Here is a 22,798-nt window from a genome sequence, read left to right as displayed (position 1 = left end):
CCAATCAGCCAATCAGAAGCAGCCAGCTAGTGCCATCATAACTAGTGACCATCTGATGAAACTCAGCTGCCCCACTTTCTCGCAGGATAAAGTTGCACACAGACATAATGTTGTAGTGCTACAACCTCTCAATATATCTCATACTACTTTGAAAACTGTGCAGTCGCTGTTCATATTAATCACTGCATTGCAGTAGCAGTTAGTTGAAAAACAGAGGTAAGTGCAGTTTAACGTACAGGTGTGATATACTTCATTTTACTCCCTAACGTCTTATAAATGGTTATTTCTGAAGTTTCAGAAACTAGTTTATTTATCTACTTGTGTGTCCACATAAAAGTAATGAAGTTGGATGGGCTGTTTCAGAAATAATTGCCTGGTTGTGAAATGTTTCACTTACGCTGTCTATGTGTGTGTATGTTTGTGTTTTTTTTAAATATAATTTACAGTCCTGATGCATGTTCTGTGTAACCATAGGATTTGTGGGAATAGAGTGCTACAACTGTTTTACTGCACTTGGCTACCAAACAGAAGCAAGGTGTGGTTTTATAGACTGAGTAAATGACATTTGGATGTCTTCTCTGTTTAATAATTAAAGGTGGGACTTTAAAGAGAACCTGGGAAATTCTACATTACATTATCTCTTATTAATCTCAACATTATAATATTATCAAACACAACATCTACTCTAATTTATCTATTGCAGCTTTAGGCTGTATGCAGACTAGTGTGTGGCCAAAAAACATAAAAGATAAAAAAAACACAAAAGAAAATTCCTCAATAATACCCCTATTACACATAAAAGGGAATAAAATAAATACTTAAGAGAATAGGTGCTAAACCACTAGGAACACATCACAGTCACACAACTTACTTGTCATTGTGATTCCTCTTCCCTCTCTGCTCGGGTGATAAGATGTTAGCAAAAGATCAATGTTCAATATTTTTCCCAGTATTTATATCCAGCCTTCAGGTGTTTCTTCTGACAATGCTTGAAATATGCAAAGTAGATGGGTGAGGTTTTTCCTAACAATTTTAACTACTGAACACGCACATATTGGGGTTGCTTAAGTCTGGGTGTGTGCTGGTACAGTTCCATGAGGCACAATTTGCAGAGCCTGTCTGGGGACATGCCAATCAGAGCTATTCAGAATCATGCAATCATTTCTACATTCTATACAAAACTGCAATGTGATAATTACGGGAGAAACACAGTTTTCATCTAAATAGTCAACTTATGTAATCATGACAAGATGGAGCAGGCTTGGATCCCTTCTTCTAATATGATGGGAAAATTGATGTGGTTCCTGTATACTGCTTATGTTTAATATGAATTAATCTTCAGAAACCAGAAAGACAACATACTGTATTACTGTATTGAAAACTAATATGTGTGTTTTGACCAGTATAGAGCAAGCAGTACGCTTGTTACTTTGACCTTGGAGGCAATCCCAAGAAATAAGTTGATGGTACTACAGCCCCTATCTACTTGTTTCCATTGATATTATTAAACAGAATGTAGAATTAAAATCGATGAGCAAAAACGATAACACCTTAGGGCTCTATTTTATTAAGAAGAGAAAAGCCATTTCTCTGGGGAAAACAGGCAACAAAGGGATTCTCTGGGCTTCTCCAGTGATAGTGATAGCAAAATGTATTACTTACCAAAATGTTTTATTTATTTAAATAAAGCCGTTTTTCATTTCAGAATGCCTGCAAATTAATTCTTTTTTTTAGATATATTTAGATTTTGTACGACATGAGGTCTAGGACTGTATGTGCTGATGTTGTGTTGACTGTAGTGCTGCGTACGGTGGAGAAATGGGGTTCCAGGTACTTTTGTTTTGTGTTAGTTTTGGGTACTGTGGTGCAAAATTGAGGCTGTGTGCTTATGGGTTTGTATAGAAATGAGCTTACCTGTATGGTGCAAACCGCAGAGGATTGCTGGTTGTGATCAGTGTGTTGAGTACGTCCAGATAGGCACATTGTTGAGGGTAATGGTGAGGGTCAGTGGGTAACATATTGAGTGTATCCATAGTTTTGATGCCATTTTTGCTTGTACCCAGGAGAGACCAAAAACTGTGAGGGGGGGCGGGGGGCTTGTGCAGTCTCCGGGGAGCTCTGAGTGTTTACAGTTCTTGAATGTTTATGGCTGTGAAATAGGTAGTTGTGCTATAGGTAGAGGCTGGCAGGTGTCAGGTAAGAAGAGTTGTTATAGCGCATGAAATGTCATAGCTGCGTATACAGTAACAGCCCTGGTCAGAGGGTTGTTGTAGCTCATTTTGGAGTGATATGCTCAAATAGATATTATTTACATATATATATATATATATATATATATGTCTGTCATGTCTGTTGAACTGTTGAATAACAATAATATCTAACAATATGAATATGTCTATATATATATATATATATATATATATATATATATATATATATATATAGATTTTAAGAAAGGTCCAGAGAAAACAGGATACACAAGACAAAGATGGATACAAAGATGCAGGCTAGTAACTAGGCATCTTTAGGATTCATAGTTAAAATTTGGAAGAGGTCCCACTGGCATGAAGTAGACATTTTCTCACTTCCCCCAGCTCACTGAAACCCCCTCTGTGGTTGCTTACATAAGCATTAGGTAGTAGCCTTCCCAATGACAGACTTTTTTTGTGGTTACTATGACATTAGCAATGGCCTGATCACTAGAGGGAGCTTCAGTAAGCAGAAATTGGTGAGAAACTGTTTGTAGCCTTAATGCTGCTTGGGGCTTTGACAAGAAGGAGTCTCTTAGCAGCTGCATCCTCTAATTCCAGGTTAGTCCCACCTCTGCAAAGATGAAAAGCACTAGGCGACAGGCTCAGACTGAGACAAGTATGCAACAAGTTCAGATCCAAAGCAGGACCAGATCCCATATAGGGGCTACACAATGCACTGGAGCACTCCAGTGTTTTAGCAGGGTTTATATACTCCTAGGGGTATATTTAATAAACTGCGGGTTTGAAAAAGTGGAGATGTTGCCTTTAGCAACCAATCAGATTCTAGCTGTCACTTTGTAGAATGTACTAAATAAATGCTAACTAGAATCTTATTGGTTGCTATAGGCAACATCTCCACTTTTTCAAACCCGCAGTTTAGTAAATACACCCTAGAGTTTACTGGGAACTTATTAAAGCTGGGCTCATTAGCAGATAAGAAAGACATACAATGGGGAGGCAAAACACACAACATGAGAAGATGGAGGTAGATATGTCCCAGCACATGCTCCTATAGCCTGAAATGCAGAAGTCAGGGATTCAAACCCCAGGAGGTAGTTCATAGACAAAGGCAAATGTGTACACCGCTGGATTGCATTGTAGGATCACTTATTTTTTATTAATCATTATTATTAGCAACCAATCCATTTTAAAAGCATTGGGTCTTCCTCATCAGAGCATAAACATACCCAAAGGCATAACACAGAGAGCACTTTAGTGTACTTAAAGCAGTGCTAAAGTGTCTGCTAATGCCACACTAATAGCACTGCTAAGGTTGACATGGGTAGAAACACTCAATCCTTTCTCTACAAATGTATGTGGCTTCTGAAATATATTGAGTAATATTCAATACCTGATGTATCCTAACTTTTGAGTTCCAGATCCCTTATTAAATATGCTGCTTTTACAGAATTTTTCCTTAGTACCACTCTACATCTTTTCAACCAATCAATCAGATCTGATGGTGGAACAATTTCATTAAAAAAACACAAAAATAGGGACTCTCTTTGTTTAGAGGTAGATCCACTCTATTAGTAGAAGCGCCTTGACGGGGTGGGTGGTTTACATTTTTATGTATAAGTAGAATTAGCAGCTCCTTTGCTGGTTATAGCAGTGTGCTGGGGGATTTCTCTCTGTATTTGTTCCGTTCTGGATAACCCCACCCTTACAAGCTGCTGCTATGAACCTATAAATTGATTGAGCAACCACTTCTGTATTGGAATAATTTCATTATAAACCAGACTTGTTATCGCTCTGACATCTGACTAATGTAATGGATACAAACACTCCCCAAATTGTACTAAAAACATATTAATCTCTTGTAGACAAATCAAGGTGACAACATACTCAGACAAACAGACCAATTGCTGATGTTCATCCAGCACTAATTCCTGCTACAATTGTCATTAGCCCAGTGCCCTTTCTTATTGTTTCCTCATAACCTCATGCATGGTGCATGAGGGAAGAGCATTAGGGATTGAATATAACACATATTTCACAATTAAAGAAGATGAAAAAATAGGGCCTGATTCATGTTTGCATGCCGTATCTTGCATAAAATATCTCTGCACTTGCTCAGAATGGACCTAACGCCAATAAACGCAATTGTATGCAATTCATGTCCGAAAGCAAGTGACACTTATGACTGCCTACTACTTGAAAGGTAGGACAAGGTGGCAAGGGGCAGATAGACATAGGAATTGTACAGTAAGGGCGTGCCGAGGGAATGCAACGTAGATGCGGCAGATTAAAGACCTGGGGTAAATTTATCATGCTGTGGGTTTGAATAAGTGGAGATGTTGCCTATGATAACCAATCAGATTCTAGTTGTCATTCTGTAGAATGTACTAAATAAATGATAACTAGGGGCCTGATTCATTAAGGATCTTAACTTAAGAAACTTCTTATTTAAGTCTCCTGGACAAAACCAAGTTACAATGCAAGGGGTGCAAATTAGTTTTCTGTTTTGCACCAAAGTTAAATACTGACTGTTTTTTCATGTAGCACACAAATATCAACTTTAAATTTCTGTTTACAGATAAGCTATCAAGTATTTGTGTGCTACATGAAAAAACAGACAGTATTTAACTTATGTGCAAAACAGAATACTAATTTGCACCCCTTGCATTATTACATGGTTTTGTCCAGGATACTTAAATAAGATGTTTCTTAAGTTAAGATCCTTAATGAATCAGGCCCCAGAATCTGATTGGTTGCTATAGGCAATATCTCCACTTTTTCAAACCCGCAGCTTGACAAATGTACTCTCTCGGGTTCTCTTAAGTACCCTTGTTTCAGCTGTCTCATTTGCAACAGGTACTGGGCAGGTTTAAGTGCTGACTGATAGTGATGACTGGCACGGCATAGTCTTTATTTGGAAAAGTACCCTTATGCGTGCCACTAGATAGCACAAAAATGTGTATGTAAGTAAAAGAAACCATAAAAACACATTGTATGTACAGTACGCATTAAGAACATTTTAATGCAGGGTTTCCCAAACTCAGTCCTCAGGGCTCCCTAACAGTGCAGGTTTTCCATATCTCCTTGCTGTAGCACAGGTGTATTCATTACTGACTGACACATTGTAACAGATCCACAGGTGGTCCTAATTATGTCACATGTGATCCGGAAAACCTGCACTGTTGGGGAGCCCTGAGGACTGGGTTTGGGAAACCCTGTTTTAATATATCTTTACAGTCTTGTTATGTTCTCTCATGGACAAATTAGAAACCAGTCTATCTTGCATGCATTGTTGTTGGGACAACATAGCACTTCCTTCCCCTCTTTCCTGTTTCCTAGATTATCTCAATCAATTGAACCTGCTTTGCATATTTTTCTCTGTCATTTTGAATTACAAAGCACCATCCACCCTATGGTTGTTACAGGTTCAGAAAGTGAATCACCTGAGCTTCACGAGCTGAGGAGATTACGCGCTGAACAATTTAACCACTTTTAAAAACCATTACAGAGCTGCCTATAGGAGGTAAATGTGTGTGTGACTGTACTGAATGGATCATGCCAGGAAAGACTGTACAGTATCCGATCTTACATCATGGTGACAGGAATCTATACTCACATTCCATCCTGGGATGTATACTGTTGGCCTGGACAGGGAAGCTGCATACAACTCAAAATAATATGGGTTATGTTTAAAGCTCATCAATATACGCTTGACGCATAGATACCCCAGTCATCATCAACAACTTGAGGATTATGAAATGCATTTTAAATGTGTATTGAAAAAAAAGATAAATGGTAATTTTTAAAAAAAAACAAACTGTGAACTCTCACCCACAAAAATTGAATGGAGCGCTCAGCGATCATAGTCTGGGCTGGTTACAGCTAATGGGGAGTCCTTACACCAAAGCTGTAACCACTGCTAAGCTAATACAGGTTCGGTTAGTCCCACTATAACAGGGAAACACGTGAACCTCAACGATTTAAGGAGTAGGGTTTCGCGAGTGCAACATGAAACTCAAAATTCCATGTTGTTTAACTGCACAAACACTGAATTTTGCGCTTAAAACTTGGACGTATGTCTGACTCTAAATAAGGCCCTATGTGTTTATTAGTACCCTGGTGCCAACTCCTATATTTACAAAATAGTAATAATGAACACATATCTGCCCCTTCAAATAATTTAACTTGGGGTATTCAAGATGTTTTATTTCTTTAAACGGAAGCAAAACTTCATCCACCTGGTATTTGTAATCCATTCTTCATTTATATTTCGTGATAACAGATTGTATAAATTGGAGTGAAGATGTTTTTGCAGTTTTTCCCCTTTAATCCTTTTTTTCTACCGACATCTCCAGCCATTCATTACACAAGCCAACACTTATTTTTGTCTTAATTGCGCAATCACTGCTCTAAACGCTTTATTATCATCAGTCTTTTCCCATCTCAGCTCATGTTAGTGACTTGTTATGTTTTTTTGTTCTTCATTCATTCTCTTAGTCAAGGCACTTAAAAGTTCCACAAATCCAGGTTCACATGGAATGGTTAACTTGGCAAGATCATTTTCACTTAATTTATGGCCATTATCTTCTTGGCTACTGAAGCCCTCAGTAGTACTTAATTCTGAAGTTCTTTCTTTACTTAAAGCAGACTGGGAATTCAATCTTCCACTGGCCAGTGTAGGCTGCACAATAGCCTCCTCTCTTGTCACGTGATCAGAGAGCTGCCTCATATCTTACTTCTTGCTGTAGGGTAAAGATAGTCCCTGAGTCTTTTATTTCAATTTCAAATCTGAAAGCAAGCGAGAGAAGTCAGGGAGTGGCTCACAAGATCTTCTCTTTTAGGCCCAGGCCCTTGGCCACTCGTGTCCATGGTCTGGAGGCTTTAAACCAGGGTAAAAGCACGCAGCTAAAAGGGGAAGCACAGCAAAAGTAAATATACAAAAAATTAGTGAGTCATAATAGTAACACTATTTTAAGACCAAAACAATATGGAATGAGTCAAGATTAAGACTAAAGAAGTTTCCCATCAATGTGGAAATGTTGCTGCTGCTTGCTAACATCATCATCATCATCATCACCATTTATTTATATAGCGCCACTGATTCCGCAGCACTGTACAGAGAACTCATTCACATCAGTCCCTGCCCCATTGGAGCTAACAGTCTAAATTCCCTAACATACGCATACAGACAGAGAGAGAGAGACTAGGGTCAATTTTGATAGCAGCCAATTAACCTACTAGTATGTTTTTGGAGTGAATTCACATCTGTGAATGTTTTTTTCCCTTATTACTAGTTTCTTACAATAGGTGTGGTAAATACTTATAAAATTGCATGCAAATTGATACTGAATTCAGAATCATCTGGGTATCATATGACTCTATCTGTTGCAAGTGTAACTTGGCAGTTGACTAAATAATGAGTGTTTATGAGCAAAAAAATCCCTAAGGTGTTTCTCTGTTCAGAGCTTCTTACCCAATACCTGCAGTCTACTGTCATCTCATAGCTGATAAAAGAATGAGATATTTTATATGACAACTCTAAACATGTTACATAATACTGTAAATGGAAGACAGGGTATTTAACAAGACTGGTACCCCTTGAGTGGGATCTTTGCCACCCCTGTGGTCCGGTATAATGGACAGGGGTCAGTAAAGTCTCTCCCCCCTATGCTGCCCATAAGGGAATTGTTTATTCAATTAAAGTTTACTTGGAAATTGTGTTTGTTTTATTTTTCTTTTACTCTTGTTATTTATGGCCATGGTCTGTCCTGTATACTGCGACCATGCGGTGGCAAAATTACCTCTCCAGGGGTCCCATTTCTGTTAATTCCCCCATACATGCTGATTTTTGTACTCCCCCCTTAAAAGAAGCACCTTGGGGTTGGTTTTCACAGTTGCAGGGGGATACCCCTTATTTTATTACATAAGTTATTTTTAGAACACAATACACTGTAAATGGGAATTGTTTTGTCTCATGGAATTCATATGATGAGACCCGATCTCTGCCAACTCTGAATTGGGTACCTTTTACTGAGGGCCACAGGGACAACTTGGAAAGGCAGCGAAGAGTAGAACTGAAAGCCCAAACCTGGCTCCCACATATTCTGCAAAAACCGGCTCCGCAGAGGGTGTTATACTATGTTTGCTCTTTCCATATTGTTTTACTGATTGGCGGAGATTTGGAGGATTACAAGTATAGCAGAGACTACTCCACCTTCTCCTGGAGATCTATTGCTGCTTACCTTACGGTACGCATACTATTACACATTTCCACCTTGTATATTCGATATTCCACTTAGAGGCGCCCTGCCTGTTCTTGTGTTTCAGCATATATATATATATATATATATATATATATACACAAACAAAAAGAAATTGTCACGGTTTACTGGGATACAGACCCCTGACCTGCCAAGACTAACACTCACCAAAGGCGCGGAGTCTAACGTAGCGGCTGGCCTTCACCAAGAACCGCCGCAAGGTGGTATGGACTTTGCAGGTCGCTATCCTCTGGTAGTGGGGCAGGTTCCACGGAGTTCAGAGAATCAGAGCTTGGTGGAAACAGAAATGGCCGCTGAGATAGTGAAGCTGTATGGAATACTGCGGATTGCAGGATGACTGCTGGGATAGAGGAAGCTGTACAAGTTGCTGCGGTTTGCAGGATGACTGCTGGGATAGAGGAAGCTGTACAAGTTGCTGCGGATTGCAGGATGATTTCTGCGGATTGCAGGATGACCGCTGGGATAGCGGGAAGCTGTACAAGTTGCTGCGGATTGCGGGATGACCGATGGGATAGCGGGAAGCTGTACAAGTTGCTACGGTTTGCAGGATGAACGCTGGGATAGCGGGAAGCTGTACAAGTTGCTGCGGATTGCAGGATGACCGCTGGGATAGCGGAAGCTGTACAAGTTGCTGCGGATTTCAGGATGATTGCTGCGGATTGTAGGATGCTGTATGGAATTGCTGCGGTTTGCAGGAGGAATTCACTAGGAACATCCAAACTGAACCTAAGATCAGGCTCAGAAAAGAGGAAGAGGCAGGTTTAAATACTGGAGGGAGATTCCTTAGCCAATAGGAGGCTGAGAAAGGCTTTAAAACAGTAATCGGGTCTGCGCAGACCCATCCAAGATGGCGGCCACCACCATGACTTCGTCGGAGCGCCGGAGAGGTAAGCGAGCCAGGTCCCGGCTAGCGGGTACCCGGCATGTGACAGAAATAAGCAATAGGCACTTAGTGAAAAAGTTGTAATACAACAGAGATTTTGGCAAATTCAAACCAAATATATAGTATACGTGTACACCATCCAAAGTGTGAATATGATGAAACATACAACTTAATGCAGTAGGCAGCTCCTTATAATTTAGCACTTATTTGCAAGTGCCCAGGTATTTCTAGAAGACAAAAAATAGAAGCGCCACACATAGTATATTATATTAGAGACAAACAAATCTCCAAGTAAGAGTACATATATTTACGTTCTCTGAATCTTCCAGCATATATCTCAAGTTGCTGGTTACACACATTCTGATTAGAGCAATTGCGTTTAATTCTACTGAATTGAGATAGTGGAATATTGTTCTTCCATTTTTTTAGGTGGTTGCTACCATAATAAATGTAACTGTTGGTGTCAACATTCTTAATGAAGGTTCTAGTCTCAATTTTATCCTCTTTAATTTCCAAAATCAAATCAAGGAATTCGGTACTTATCTCATTAATGGAGGAAGTGAATTTAAGGTTAAATTGGTTATTATTAATATATTGAAGAAAGCCTTGAAATAAATCCAACGACCCATCCCAGATAATTATAATATCGTCAATATATCTACGGTATAAAATGAGAGATTTCGAAAATACATTCTCCACAAAGATAAATTCCTCCTCCCATTTCCCCATATACAGATTAGCAAGGGAAGGCGCAAAAATAGTGCCCATTGCCGTCCCGCATAGTTGTAAATAGAAAACTTCTAGAAATTTAAAATAATTATGGAACAAAATAAAGAGGATAAAATAAAGATCACATGTGTAAGTTTTTTGAGTTACATCTAGATCTCCATCACTTTCCAAAAATACTGTATAACTTCAAGTTGTTAGGAACCCCAACAGCCAGCAACGCAAAACCCGGAGTCTACGCAGAAGTTTGGTTTTCGCTGGAGCCCCTAGTGGTGGGGACAGACTTGGCCGCAGACAGCTGAGGGTCGTGAGTTGCGCACTGACTGGGGAGAATCCAGCAATAGCGTAAAGGAGCAATTAGCAGAGTGAAATCCAGGCAAGGGTCGAGGGCCGGCAGCAGACAGAATATCCAGTACACAAAACCAAGGTCAGAGGTCACAGGCAAATCAGCAGCGTAGGAGTCCAGGCAAAAAGATCTAGGGGCACAGGCAATCAAACGAAGTCAGGTATCAGGCAAAGGTCGGCAACAAATAATCAAATCCAATGGTAACAGGAACAAGAAATATAGCAGGCTAGTAACAGCAAAGCAGGAACTATAACCGGCCTAATAAATAAACAGGGGCCAAAAGAATTTGTCCTGCACAGCAGGAGGCACTTAGCTGGGCTATAACACAATGATTATGTGCCTGCGCCCGGCTACCTAGATGCCGGGACGCAGCGCTACTGACTGAAAGCGCCTCGACCGTTGCCTAGGCAATGGCCGGGACCCAGGGGAATTGACGTCCCGGTCGTCATGACAACGGGCAGGATGCAGAGCCTGCCGGGGAAGTGAGCCCGGAGCCGCCGTGGCTCATAACACAAGTCCCTTTAGATGATTAATGGAGGTGTATAAAGCTTGGAGTGACCCATTTGTAACCCTGTTTCCATTCTACTGTTGCCAAAATTTGAAGTAAGGAGGTAGTATTGCGTTGAGGGGGATAAAGCTTTCCTGTGTTTTTCCTTTTGGACTACCATATTTACCCTGGCCAGGTGGACTTGTGGGATCCGCAGCTATCATCGGGGAAATTCACAGATAAGCCTCATTATGTCTTTTATTCTGTACGGGCATATTTTTAACCTTTGTTATTATAACCTTTATTATGGAAATTTTTCGTGAATGAGTTTACTATAGTCCCTATTCTAGCAATATGATCTCAGCCTTGTTTGGGCTTACTGCACTATAATTGTTCTCTTTCTGAGCTTTCAGTTTACTACTGCCAGAAGCTAAAAAGACATCACATGAGAGGACTCATACCATACAAACATCTGGGAAAAAACAACAGATAAGCTGTTTATTATTTGATCTTTGGTACGAGGCTAATCTATATGTACTCTCACTTGGAGATTTGTTTGTCTCTCATATTATATACTATGTGTGGCGCTTCTATTTTTTTGTCTTCTAGAAATATATATATATATATATATATATATATATATTATATATATATATATATATATATATATATATATATATATATATATACACACACATACATATACACACACATATATACGTATACATATTTATACAAATATATGATGAAGTCTGACTGGCCTGACAGAGCAAAGGCCGAGACGTCTGGAACAAGCAGGGTCAGGGCCACAGGCAAAGGTTCAGAGTCCGGGTACAGGCATAGGTCATACTCAGAAAAGCAATGAAAGGGTTATCACCAACACAGCACAGAAGCAGGTAGCAAACTGGAACAGAACGATATAACCAGCAGTGAGCCTCAGTCCTCACTGCCTTAATTAGTACTGATGGCCAATGAGGATGTAGTGTGCCCAGCTGCATAATCAGCCAGATGGCTGTAATAACTTAACCTAATCAGCCATGGATGGCTGATCCTATATAGTCCTGCGTGCGGCTGTTTGACAGCTGGCCGGGCGCGGTGGCAGGGAGCCTCAAGCGTCACGGTTGTTGCATAGCCAACCAGTACGAGGAGTCCAGAAGTAATGCCCCGGCCATCATTGAGACGGCTGGGATGCCAGCAACAGGAGGAAGTGAGTCGCGGCGGTGCCCGCGGCCGCCGCGGCTGCTAACATATTAAGTAGATGAGTATGATCCATTTTTAAGGACCGCTTGAATGCATCATGCCAGGGCTACTCTGGGAGCCCCGGCGAAGTGACCCCTCTGCTGCTATCTAATTTCCCTACTTACCTGCAGCCTAGCTCTGCCAGTGAAAGGAGGAAGTGCTGTGCGCATGCACATAGCACTTCCTCTGTAACGGATTCTGCAAAGCCAGAGAGGTTTCAGCAGAATCACATAGGAAATGAAAGGTAACGCCATCTTTTGGTGGAGTTAACTTTCTGCACAATGTAAAGCTTATCAAAGCCTCATGAATTGCAGAACTTCGCAGTCCTCATAGTAATCTAAGGGGACTGGAAAGACAAACGCAAAGTGGGTTATGGCAGGAAAAATCTAGAATCTGATTGGTTGCTATAGGCAACATCCCCACTTTTTTAAACCCGCAGCTTAGTAAATCTAGCCCATTGTCTTTTGTAAAATGGCAGATGAGAATTTGAGGGAGGGCTATATATAGCAGATATGAATCCAAAACTCGTGAGACATTTTCCTGAAAATGACGTCGTGCCTTGTTTTCAGATCCAATTTTTATGTCATGATTCGGTTCACTCAGACTCCCAAATTTCAGATCTGTCGGATTTCTTTGAATCCAAACCGTTCAGCTCTATCAGAAAATCTGCCAGATCAGTGCTAGCACTACGGTTACCTGTATCCTGATCCTGCTCTATACTGAATATTGTTGCTAGCTTCCTACCATTCTGATCATGTATTGTTTGACTACAATTAATTTCTTTACCAATAGTCTGTGTACACTTGGATATCTTGCTACTACACACCACTGTGCATTCATTGTACCTCTATGGACTACCTAAGGCTGAAGGCTATACTTATTAAATTGTTGTGCTCTGTTCCTGCATGGGTTATGGCCGATTACCTTGTTGCTATTGTAATACCCTGCAAATCACAGGTATATTACTGTATGCACTCAGTTCCCAGAGTGCCTCTGGGAAGTTAAATGCAAATTGCATCTGTTATTTTGGGATGGGGCAACTGCAGTGAATGAACTAGAAGGTTCCAGGAGATTCTTGGCCAAAAGGGGAGGAGCCAAAAACAGACTGGCTAGTGAGAGAAGTGGCTATCCCCTGAGGACACTACCTCTTCTGCAGCTCTCTTTCAGAGACTTGTCCTTTTCCCACACACCCAGACCTTTGGACTGGCAAGGTGACATACTTCTCTCCCCCTGCTGCTCTTACTGATTTCTTCACCCTGAACTATCTCTTTCTTTCTCATCCTTTGAGGTACACTCTATTCGCCTCTTTCACCCATTCCACCTTTGTGTTGCTGTTATCTACCATCCTCCTTGTCCTGTCTCTCTATTCCTTTAATACTTTGCCACCTGGCTCCCTCACTTTCTCTCCTCTGACCTTCCTTTCCTTATCTTGGGGGACTTTAATATCCCTATATATAATCCCTCAAACCCTGCTGCTTTCAAACTGCTCTCACTCTCCTCCTCCTTTGTCTCTCTCAATGGACATATCCATCCCACTGCAGTGGCCACTTCCATTATCTGGTATTTTCACACCTCTGTACTTTCTCTGACCTCAGTAAATCACCTTTTCCTCTTTCTGACCACCATCTCCTCTCTTTTAGCATCCCCCCACCATCTCACGTTCCTCTTCTCCTAAGGTTACTCTCACCAGGTGTAATCTTGACACCATTGGTCCTCCCACGATCTCCACCTCCCTGATCTCACTCCTCTCCCCATCATTAGTCTTTCTTGCTCAATGAGGCTGTCTTCTTCTATATTCATACCTTTACCACTGCACTTGAGTGTTTCGCCCTGGCTGTCACCTTCAAGCTTCGTCGGTCCCCACCTCAACCATGGCACTCAAAACTTACCCACTCTCTTCAAAAATGCTTCTGCAGTGCAGGCTGTGGAGAAAGACAAGCACTCATGCTGACTTCCTCCACTTCAAGTTCACTCTTGCCTCTTACATTTCAGCCCAATCACTCTCTAAACAATTTCCTCCCAATCCTCCAACCCTTTTCACCACTTTACCAACTTCAACTCCCACCTCTCCCCTCCCTCACTCCCCCACTCACTCTCTGCCATCGACTCTGCTACCCACTTCACCTCCAAAATTGAGTGAATATGTAATGACATCTCCCAGCAGTCCCTTGTTGCCCCACCGTCTGCCCCCTTCCTACCTACTTTGTCCCTCCTCCCACCCTCCTTTGTGGATGCTATCTCCTTCCCCTCCTTCCCACTTGCTAGCCCACTCGTCTTCTCATCCTTCACTCCGGTATCTGCAGATACCGCACCCTTCTCTCTTCCTCACCCCAGTTCACCAGTTCATTTGACCCCATCCCATCCCACCTCCTCCACTCTCTCTCTCTCTCGGCCTACTCTCATCTTGCCCACCTCCTCAACCTGTCCCTCTTCTCTGAAATATTCCCCTCCTCCTTTAATCACGCTCTCAACTCCACCATATTCAAGAAACCCTCCCTTGGCCCTTCCATCTCTCTAATTACTGGCATATTTCCCTCCTTCCTTTTTCCCCCAAACTTCTCAAACAGGTTGTCTACAACTGTCTCATCTCCTATCTCTCTTCTCACTCACTCCTTGACCAACACAAATCTCTTTTTCATCCCTTTCACTCCACCGAAACTGGGCTCACTAAGGTCACTAATGACCTTCTCTATGCTAAATCCAAAGTACACTTCTCCTTTCTTATCCTTCTTGACCTCTCTGCTGCCTTTGATACTGTTGACAATTCCCTCCTTTTGCAAACTCTCAAATCTATAGGCCTCTGTAACACTGTCCTCTCCTGTTTTTCCTCTTATCTCACCAACCGCTCCTTCTCAGTTTCTACGCATGACTCCACATCTCCCCTCTTCCCTTACCTGTGTGAGTTCCTCAAGGCACCTGCTCTTCACCTTCTCCCTTGGTGCCCTCAATCTCTCATTTGGCCTCCTGTACCCCCTCTATGCTGATGAAACTGAAATCTATGTTTCATCCTCAGACCTTTTCCTATATAATGTTGGATGTCTATGCGCTTTCTTAAACTTAATATTGCCAAGACTGAACTAATTGTCTTCCCCCCGTCCACGACTCTCCCTCTCCCCCCTCTCTATTTCTGTTAATAATACTAATCTCCTTTCTGTCCCTCAAGTCCGTTGCCTTGGAGTCATCCTCGACTCCTTGCTCTTCTTCAAACCTCACATGCTGTCCCTCACAAAATCCTGCTACTTCCACCTCCAGAATACATCCAAGATACAGCACTTTCTCACCACGGAAGCCACCAACTCTTGTTCACTCTCTTGTAATTTCTCGCCTTGACTACTGTCCCCTCCTTCTCTCTGGCCTTCCTGACCTCACCTTGCCCCTCTAAAGTCTATCCTCAATGCTGCTATCCTCATCATTTTTGTCTCCCGCCGCTTTTTCTTTGCGGTCCCCCTCCACTAGTCCTAATATTGGATCCCCATGGCCTACAGAATTAAATTTAAACTCCTCACCGTCACCTTCAAAGCTCTCAATCAATCCCCCCCTACACCTCCAACCTCATCTCTACCTGCACTCTTAATTGCCCTCTCCGCTCTGCCAAGATGTTTCCTTGTCGTTCGTCCAATATATTGTTTTTTACAGGGACATTTGAGGAGGTATATTACATTTTGTCTATCACATGTCAATCCTGTATTGTTTATAAGAGTAGCTGGAACTAAAGTGTTGGGTAGGTTGTGTACTATTGTATCCCAACATTGTACAACTGGCACATTTAGTGCAATGATAGTAACCCTTTCTCTCCGGTTTATACTGTTAATTTTGGTACAGGGAATCTAGGGTTGCTCTGGGTAAATAGCAGCACACACGTTATCAATCTCTGGGGAGCAGCGCCGGTGCTAGGGTTCACGGCGCCCTAGGCAAAATAACGCCGCCGCCGCTCCCTCCCCGCCCCCTGCTCACCCCTCGCTCGCCCCTCGCCCGCCCCCCGCTCGCCCTCCGCTCACCCCCCGCTCACCAGATAAAAGAATAATTAATTAAAATTAATTTAAATGTTACTTACCTTTTCTTCCTTTAGCTGCTACTCGCGATGTATGCTGAGAGTGGAGGGGAGAACTCAGAGGCGCCGCTGGACAGACTATCACATGATCACTGACGTCAGTCAGTGATCATGTGTGACTAGTGTGAGATGGAAAAACAGCAGCGGCACCCCGCCGCCGCTGCCCTTCTCTCCTGAACCGCTGACTAGATTAGAAAATCTAGTCAGCGGCGCCCTGCAGGTCCCGGCGCCCTAGGCAACTGCCTAAGGTTGCCTAATGGGAGCGCCGGGCCTGCTGGGGAGTGCATCTATATTGAGAATATTTAAATATACATATGTGTTTTCATGACCATAGGTTTAAAGCTTATAAAGATATACTCTAATGGTATCAACACGCAAGACCCCATTAATCATCATCAGGAACTAGATGATGCTGAATGGTGTTTTTCCTCTTGGTGTTTTACATAAACATAAATAAATAAAAACATTGTGATCCCCTCCCCCTCTCGACCCATAAAAAAAATATACCAGCAACATTGTTGATAGGTTGAATAAAAAACAGATGGACCCTTTTACAAGCACTCCAACAGGTGCTGCCCTAATATTTCACTTGAGATCCATTTTTTCCCAAAGTAACAGATATAAAAATGCAAATGTGTATATTTCAGGCGCAACCAGATATAGGGAAACAGCCTATATATAACATAAATCTAATGTTCTTACTATTACTTATTCAATTTTAGCTTCCATATTAAATGGCAAAAGTAATCAAACACACATAGCTCTAAATGAGAATACTCAAATGTCTCTCAAAAGGATAGTCCATAAACCCAAAGATTGGTCTCAAATGTCTTTAAGGTAAGTAATAATGATCTCTCTCATCATTGCTATGTTGTTTACCAAAGAGGAAAAATATCTTCAACAGCATGTCTCCTGATATCATAAGGAAAAAGAAAGAGACATGGGCGACATCAGGTAAAATATGTGTGTTTGATTACTTTTGCCATATAATATGGAAGCTAAAATGGAATAAGTAATAGTAAAAACATCAGGGGGTAAATGTATCATACTCCGGTTTCTTCAAGCGGCGAGATGACAGCTAAAATTTAAAGCGGCGCTGCCTTGTAAAGGGAAACTTGCCTTTACAAGGCAGCGCCGCTTTAAATTTTAGCTGTCATCTCGCCGATTTCCGGCGACTTGAAGAAACCGGAGTATGATACATTTACCCCCAGATCTATGTTATATATAGGCTGTTTCCCTATTTCTGGTTGCCCCTGAAATATACACATTTGCATTTTTATGTCGTTCATAGATTGGCCTGGCAGTGGAAATGTCAGGAGGCAAACAGCGAAAAGCTGCTACCAGCACTACTCAATAACAGACTTGGCTGCTGACAATCTAACAGGGAAACCGTCCGTGTGGGGTCCCCCTGTTGTAATGTCAAGCAGCCCTAAAATGCAGAAATAATGTACAGCACTTTAAAATCTATATATGGTGATTATACATAAAAAACACACACAAAAAGAGACCATTGAGTATCCCAAGCTAATCCAGTGCACAGATCTCAGATCACAGGTATATGCAGTGAGTACAATAAAACTCCCCTGAATAGATGTACTGCTTGCAGACTGAACCGTAATACTTACTACTGCACTTGTACAGCAAGATAAAGTGCATTTCTAGCTTCCGCATCAGACTCTGCATGAGCCCCTGTATCTGTACATTTGTATTTCTTTGGATTTATGAATAGACCTGGGACAAATCATTCTTCTGAGGGCTTTGGTTGGGGTTGGACTGGAAACATTTAAGGCCAAAAGCAACCTGTGAAACATGTTAAATTCTGTTGTCAAATGCAAATGTAACATTTGGAGATTTTGCTCATCCCTAGTCAGGGGCGTATCTAGAAATTTTTTCTACCCCTGGCGATATAGGGGGGGAGATTTAAGCCCCGCCCCTTCCTAACTTCTAAGGCTGCCGGCGGCTGCACAGTATGTGCAGGTCCGTTCGGCAGTGACAGTGTGCTGTCCCGCTGCTCTGAGTGTGTTTAAAACACAATCAGAGCAGCCGGGCAGCACATTATCACTGCCGAACGGACCTGCACAGTGTGCAGCCGCCGGCAGCAAGCCCCTGCTAGGGGGGGTGATCGTCCTGCTAAGCAACATACAATACAATGGGCTTAATAAAAATAGCCACATTTAGTAACTATTGACTGTTTGGGCTTTTTTATATGTTAGGAAGTATTTTTATGCATTTGTATAATTAAAAATAGTTTTTGTTGGTTATAGATCCTGCTTGATTACCAAATTCAGTGCTAGCTCGGTGATTTGCAGCTTCATACTAAATAGCTTTCAGAAAGTATGGCAAATTGTGTGTGTTCACGGCATGTCTACTACCACAAGTGAAGTGTGTCCTTTTATATCCATCATCCCGACCAGAGATGAGGACTGCATTTCCACTTATTTAAAATTACTATTATTATTATCCTTAATTTATAAGACGCCACAAGATTTCCACAGCGCCATTCACAATACAAACAGTAGACCATACAGGGAAAACAGTACAGAACAATAATACCATGACTTCAGAGGCTCCAGGCAAAGCAATTATATTGAAGTTGAAACAGAAGAGTAGGTAAAGAGACAGGAGGGTAGAGAGTCCTGCTTGTAAGAGCTTACATCCTAAAGGGAGGGCAAGCAGACGGCTGGCACAAAGGGAGATAGAAGAGGGGAACTAGCGCAGGAGGCGCGAGCTGATGAGAGTGAGCATGGAGAGAGGGTTAGGTCGATGTGTGGAAGGCTTTGAGGAAGAGGTGAGTTTTAAGTGACCGTTTGAAGGAGCACAAATTAGGGAGCATGGGAGGGCATTCCAGTATAGGGGGGCAGCTCGGCATAAGTCTTGGATTCTGGAAAGGGGTGAGGTGATCAGAGTGGAGGAGAGGCGATGCTCATTGGCCGATTGCAGGGACCGGGTGGAAGTGTGCATGGAGAGGAGATTGGAGATATAAGGGACAGTGAAGTGGGAGAGGGCCTTGTAGGGTAAGGAGTTTATGAAAGAATTCTGTAGGGGTTAATATTAATAAAAGTAACTCAATATTAAGTCTTATAAATAGCTTGTTCATTAACTGATAAAATAGAATTATATTAAGTACTCAATTGTATTTTTTTTTTTATTAAAGACTGGTTCATATATTTTTACTAGGTGACTGCACGATCCAGCAGGGATTACACAGGGGGGTAGCTTGTTCCCTGACATTCATCAAACAACACTCCAATTCCAGCAACACCTCTCTCTCTCTCTTCCAACAAACACAAAAACAACTCTTTCATCATTATTAAAGCATACAACCCTTCCCTCTAGCAAAAAAAAACTCCACCTTCCTTCCAACCAGATATTTCCTTATCTTATCTAGCAAGTAAATTTCCCTCTCCTCCAAGGGCACATAGGTTTCAACAAAGCTCACAGGTGTACAGAACAAGATGGCAGCATTTCCTGGGTGTGTGGTTTCATATGTTCACCTGTACATTTTTCTTGTATAGGAATGTTGAGATTGTACTACAAACATGGTAATCTTCCACAAAGTTAGACTAAACTAAACGTTTCACTTAGCTGTTTGCTGCTGTGGAGCACAGGGTGGAGTTTGTGTGTGGAGTTACCTGGCTTTGCCTGCCTTTCTTTCTTCCTTTCTTTCTTTCTCTCCTTCCTTCCTTCCTTCCTTCCTTCCTTCCTTCCTTCCTTCCTTCCTTCCTTCCTTCCTTCTTTCCTTCCTTCCTTCCTTCCTTCCTTCCTTCCTTCCTTCCTTCCTTCCTTCCTCTTTGTGCTGGATATCTCTTCTTCCCCCAGCCTGGTGAAAGTAGGCCATGTATCTGTTAATCTGGTCTTGGTAAAGGATGTTTTAGGATTTAGGAGCCAATGGTGGTGGATGAATATATTATGTATGTATGCATATATATATATATATATATATATATATATATATATATATATATATATATATACAAAGGCAGAAAAATTAAATGTTAAAAATATAAATAATGAGCTAAATAAATAAAATTTGATTATAATTAATTAAGCAAATGAAAAGTAATTTGATAGATGAAAAGGGATATATTCAAAAAATATAAATATAATAACATATAGCAGCAGGCTTTTCAAACAAATGTTACCAGCTGTAGAAAAACAAATCTGACAACAAAGCAGGCAGGAGCTGGGGGCAACAGGTGAAGACTCGGAGGGCCGCATGTGGCCCTGCGGCTGTCAGTTGCCCATCATTTGTCTAATCAGTTGGAGTGCTGTCACATTTCTGTGCCAATAGCTGGAATTAGTAATGACAATCCTTGTCAGGAGAGGGCTCAGGCTGAACACCTATGGCAGGAGACGGCTCAGGCTGGACTTAAAAATAAGAAGACTTGGACTGGGCACACTTGGAGGCAGGCCCAGACTGGGCACACTTGGACTGGACAGAAGAAGCCTCGGACCTGACTGCACTGTAGGATGCTTTAGATGGGACAAGGCCAGAAGACAACTCTGGCTGAACCGTACTGTGTGGCACCTCGGGCTTAACTATCAGCAATGTCTTTGGAGTGGACTAGAGGGGCAGCACCCTCTCTGGAGGGGCAGGACCATCTCTGGAAGGGATTGGAGGGGCAGGACCCACTCTGGAAGGGACTGGACGGGCAGGACCCACTTTGGAGTGGGCTGGAGGGACAGGACCTCTCTGGAGCAGGCTGGTGGGGCAGTGCCCCCTCTGGAGCATAAGCTGGCAGCTTGGAACAGGAGGCAGAGGCTGACACCGTGGAACATTAGGTAGAGGCTGGCACATCAGGACAGGCGACTGGAACTGGCAACTCAGGACAGGCGACTGGAACTGACACCTCAGGACAAGCAACTGGAACTGACACCTCAGGTTGGGCGACTGGAACTGGCACCTAAGGACAGGCAACTGGAACTGGAACCTCAGGAGAAGCATGCAAAACTGAGAGGTTAGACCCCTTCCCCAGGAACAGGTCAGGTTGAAAAGTAGCAACAGACGGTGGAGAACAAACAAATCCAAGATCAAAGAGGAACAAGCTGAAGACTATTCTATCGTATGTCGTGGTATGCGGAATGGACAGTCTTGTAAGTAGTGTTCGTTACTGGCACAATAGAGGCATAGTTTGCTAATCCTTCTGCACCATCACTCCTTCTCTGTCAGATGGGGGCGTGGGCCACCAGCAGGCCTCGGTTTTGTTAGACAGTAGTTCTTAGTTAACTGCAGTTTTGTAGTAGCATTGTTGAGATGAGCTGCTTGCACTGAATCAGAAGCAAATAAAGTTGCTTGAAGCAAATCAACAGCTTTAGAACAAGAAGAACTATGAGAAGCAAAATCTGACAGTTTATTGATTGGATATGTAAGTAGTGCAGTCAGTCTCGGACTGGCCTGCCGGGCTAACCACCGGTAGGCCCCGCCGTGATTAAGCTCCGCCCCCTCCGTTGTTAGGGCGGAGCTTACAGAACAGACCAACACTTGCTGCAACGGCATCGGGGAGACTCTGTGTAACCACGCGCAGGTGCAGAGAGCCCAGACGCGGCTCTACCTGTAATAACAAACTTAGTGGCAGTGAAACTGTGGAAGAGCTCAACGCCGTTCTTTATGTATGTCTGTCTAATTGCAAAGTAAGTAGTCTTTTGAATTAAAGCTGTCCTCACTCATGACTTTATTATAGGGATGGTCCAAATCCAGGATTCGGTTGATTTATAATGCAGATCCTTATTTCCCTGTAATTTTAGTGCACAGTTCTTGTTTGCATAAACAAAATTACAGCTATCATTTTAACATTTATATTCCTCCTGCTTCATTTATAGTTTGCTATTTATGGCTTTGATTTGGTGAAGTATGCAGCAAAATCTCTTGAAAAAGTGTTTGGTATTGATGCTGGAATAGGTTTGTTCATACTTCGTCATGTACCTCTGCAAGCAGGTAGCTTCTCTCAATGCCATTGGTATTTTGTGCAATGTAAAGAAGACATGACAATTAAGTCGATTTAAAGAAAGATGGTCACTACCATTTTCGTCTGTCATCATCTAGAGACAAGGTTTATAGAATGACAGTTTCAGGATTTCCAAATTTAAGTGATTTGTTAATCGGTCCAGATTTAACCAAAATTTGTAGAATAAATAATGTCATCTGGTGGATCACAGTACATGCAATCTAAAAAAGTCAATCAGTAAGCATCACTGCATGTCTCTTAGGACTCTACCATTATATTGAATCTAACCTGCAGTACCTCTACACTACCAGAGGTGCTGCTGTTGTATTCAGAACATTCTCCTAACCTGCTGGAGTTAATCACATTAAGTCCTGGATGCTAATCACCTGTGACTAACCTTTAAGAGACTGCCATTCCCTGCAACCTGTGCAGTTCATTAATTGTACTTGCTGCTGGAACCTGTCTTTGATTCTGACCTGCTCATCTGTATTGACTCCTGCTTGTCCATAATTTTTTGTCGCTTCTTCTTGTGACCCTGACCCCTGACTTCAGTTTAACTTTCCTCTTCCCTATTCCCTGGTGCTTTTGCTGAATTCCTGGCTTTTGACTCCCTGGCTTGTCTGATCCTTC

The 22,798-nt window shown here is 42.1% G+C and overlaps 1 protein-coding gene across 1 annotated transcript in view; it reads right to left on the bottom strand.

The window, feature by feature from the left end:
* LOC142095004 (protein-glutamine gamma-glutamyltransferase E-like) overlaps window positions 1-999 on the bottom strand; it is a 29,868-nt gene extending 28,869 nt beyond the window's left edge. The window contains exon 1 of the mRNA XM_075177704.1: window positions 872-999. Within this exon, the coding sequence (XP_075033805.1) occupies window positions 872-878 (7 nt within the window). The 5' untranslated portion in view covers window positions 879-999. The remainder of the gene's footprint in view (window positions 1-871) is intronic.
* Window positions 1,000-22,798: the final 21,799 nt, after the last annotated feature.

This window comes from Mixophyes fleayi, chromosome 6 (genome assembly GCF_038048845.1).
Source record: "Mixophyes fleayi isolate aMixFle1 chromosome 6, aMixFle1.hap1, whole genome shotgun sequence".
Classification (NCBI taxonomy): Eukaryota; Metazoa; Chordata; class Amphibia; order Anura; family Limnodynastidae; genus Mixophyes; species Mixophyes fleayi.
Note: the sequence above shows the minus strand (reverse complement) of the source record. Positions and strands in the feature narration are given on the sequence as shown.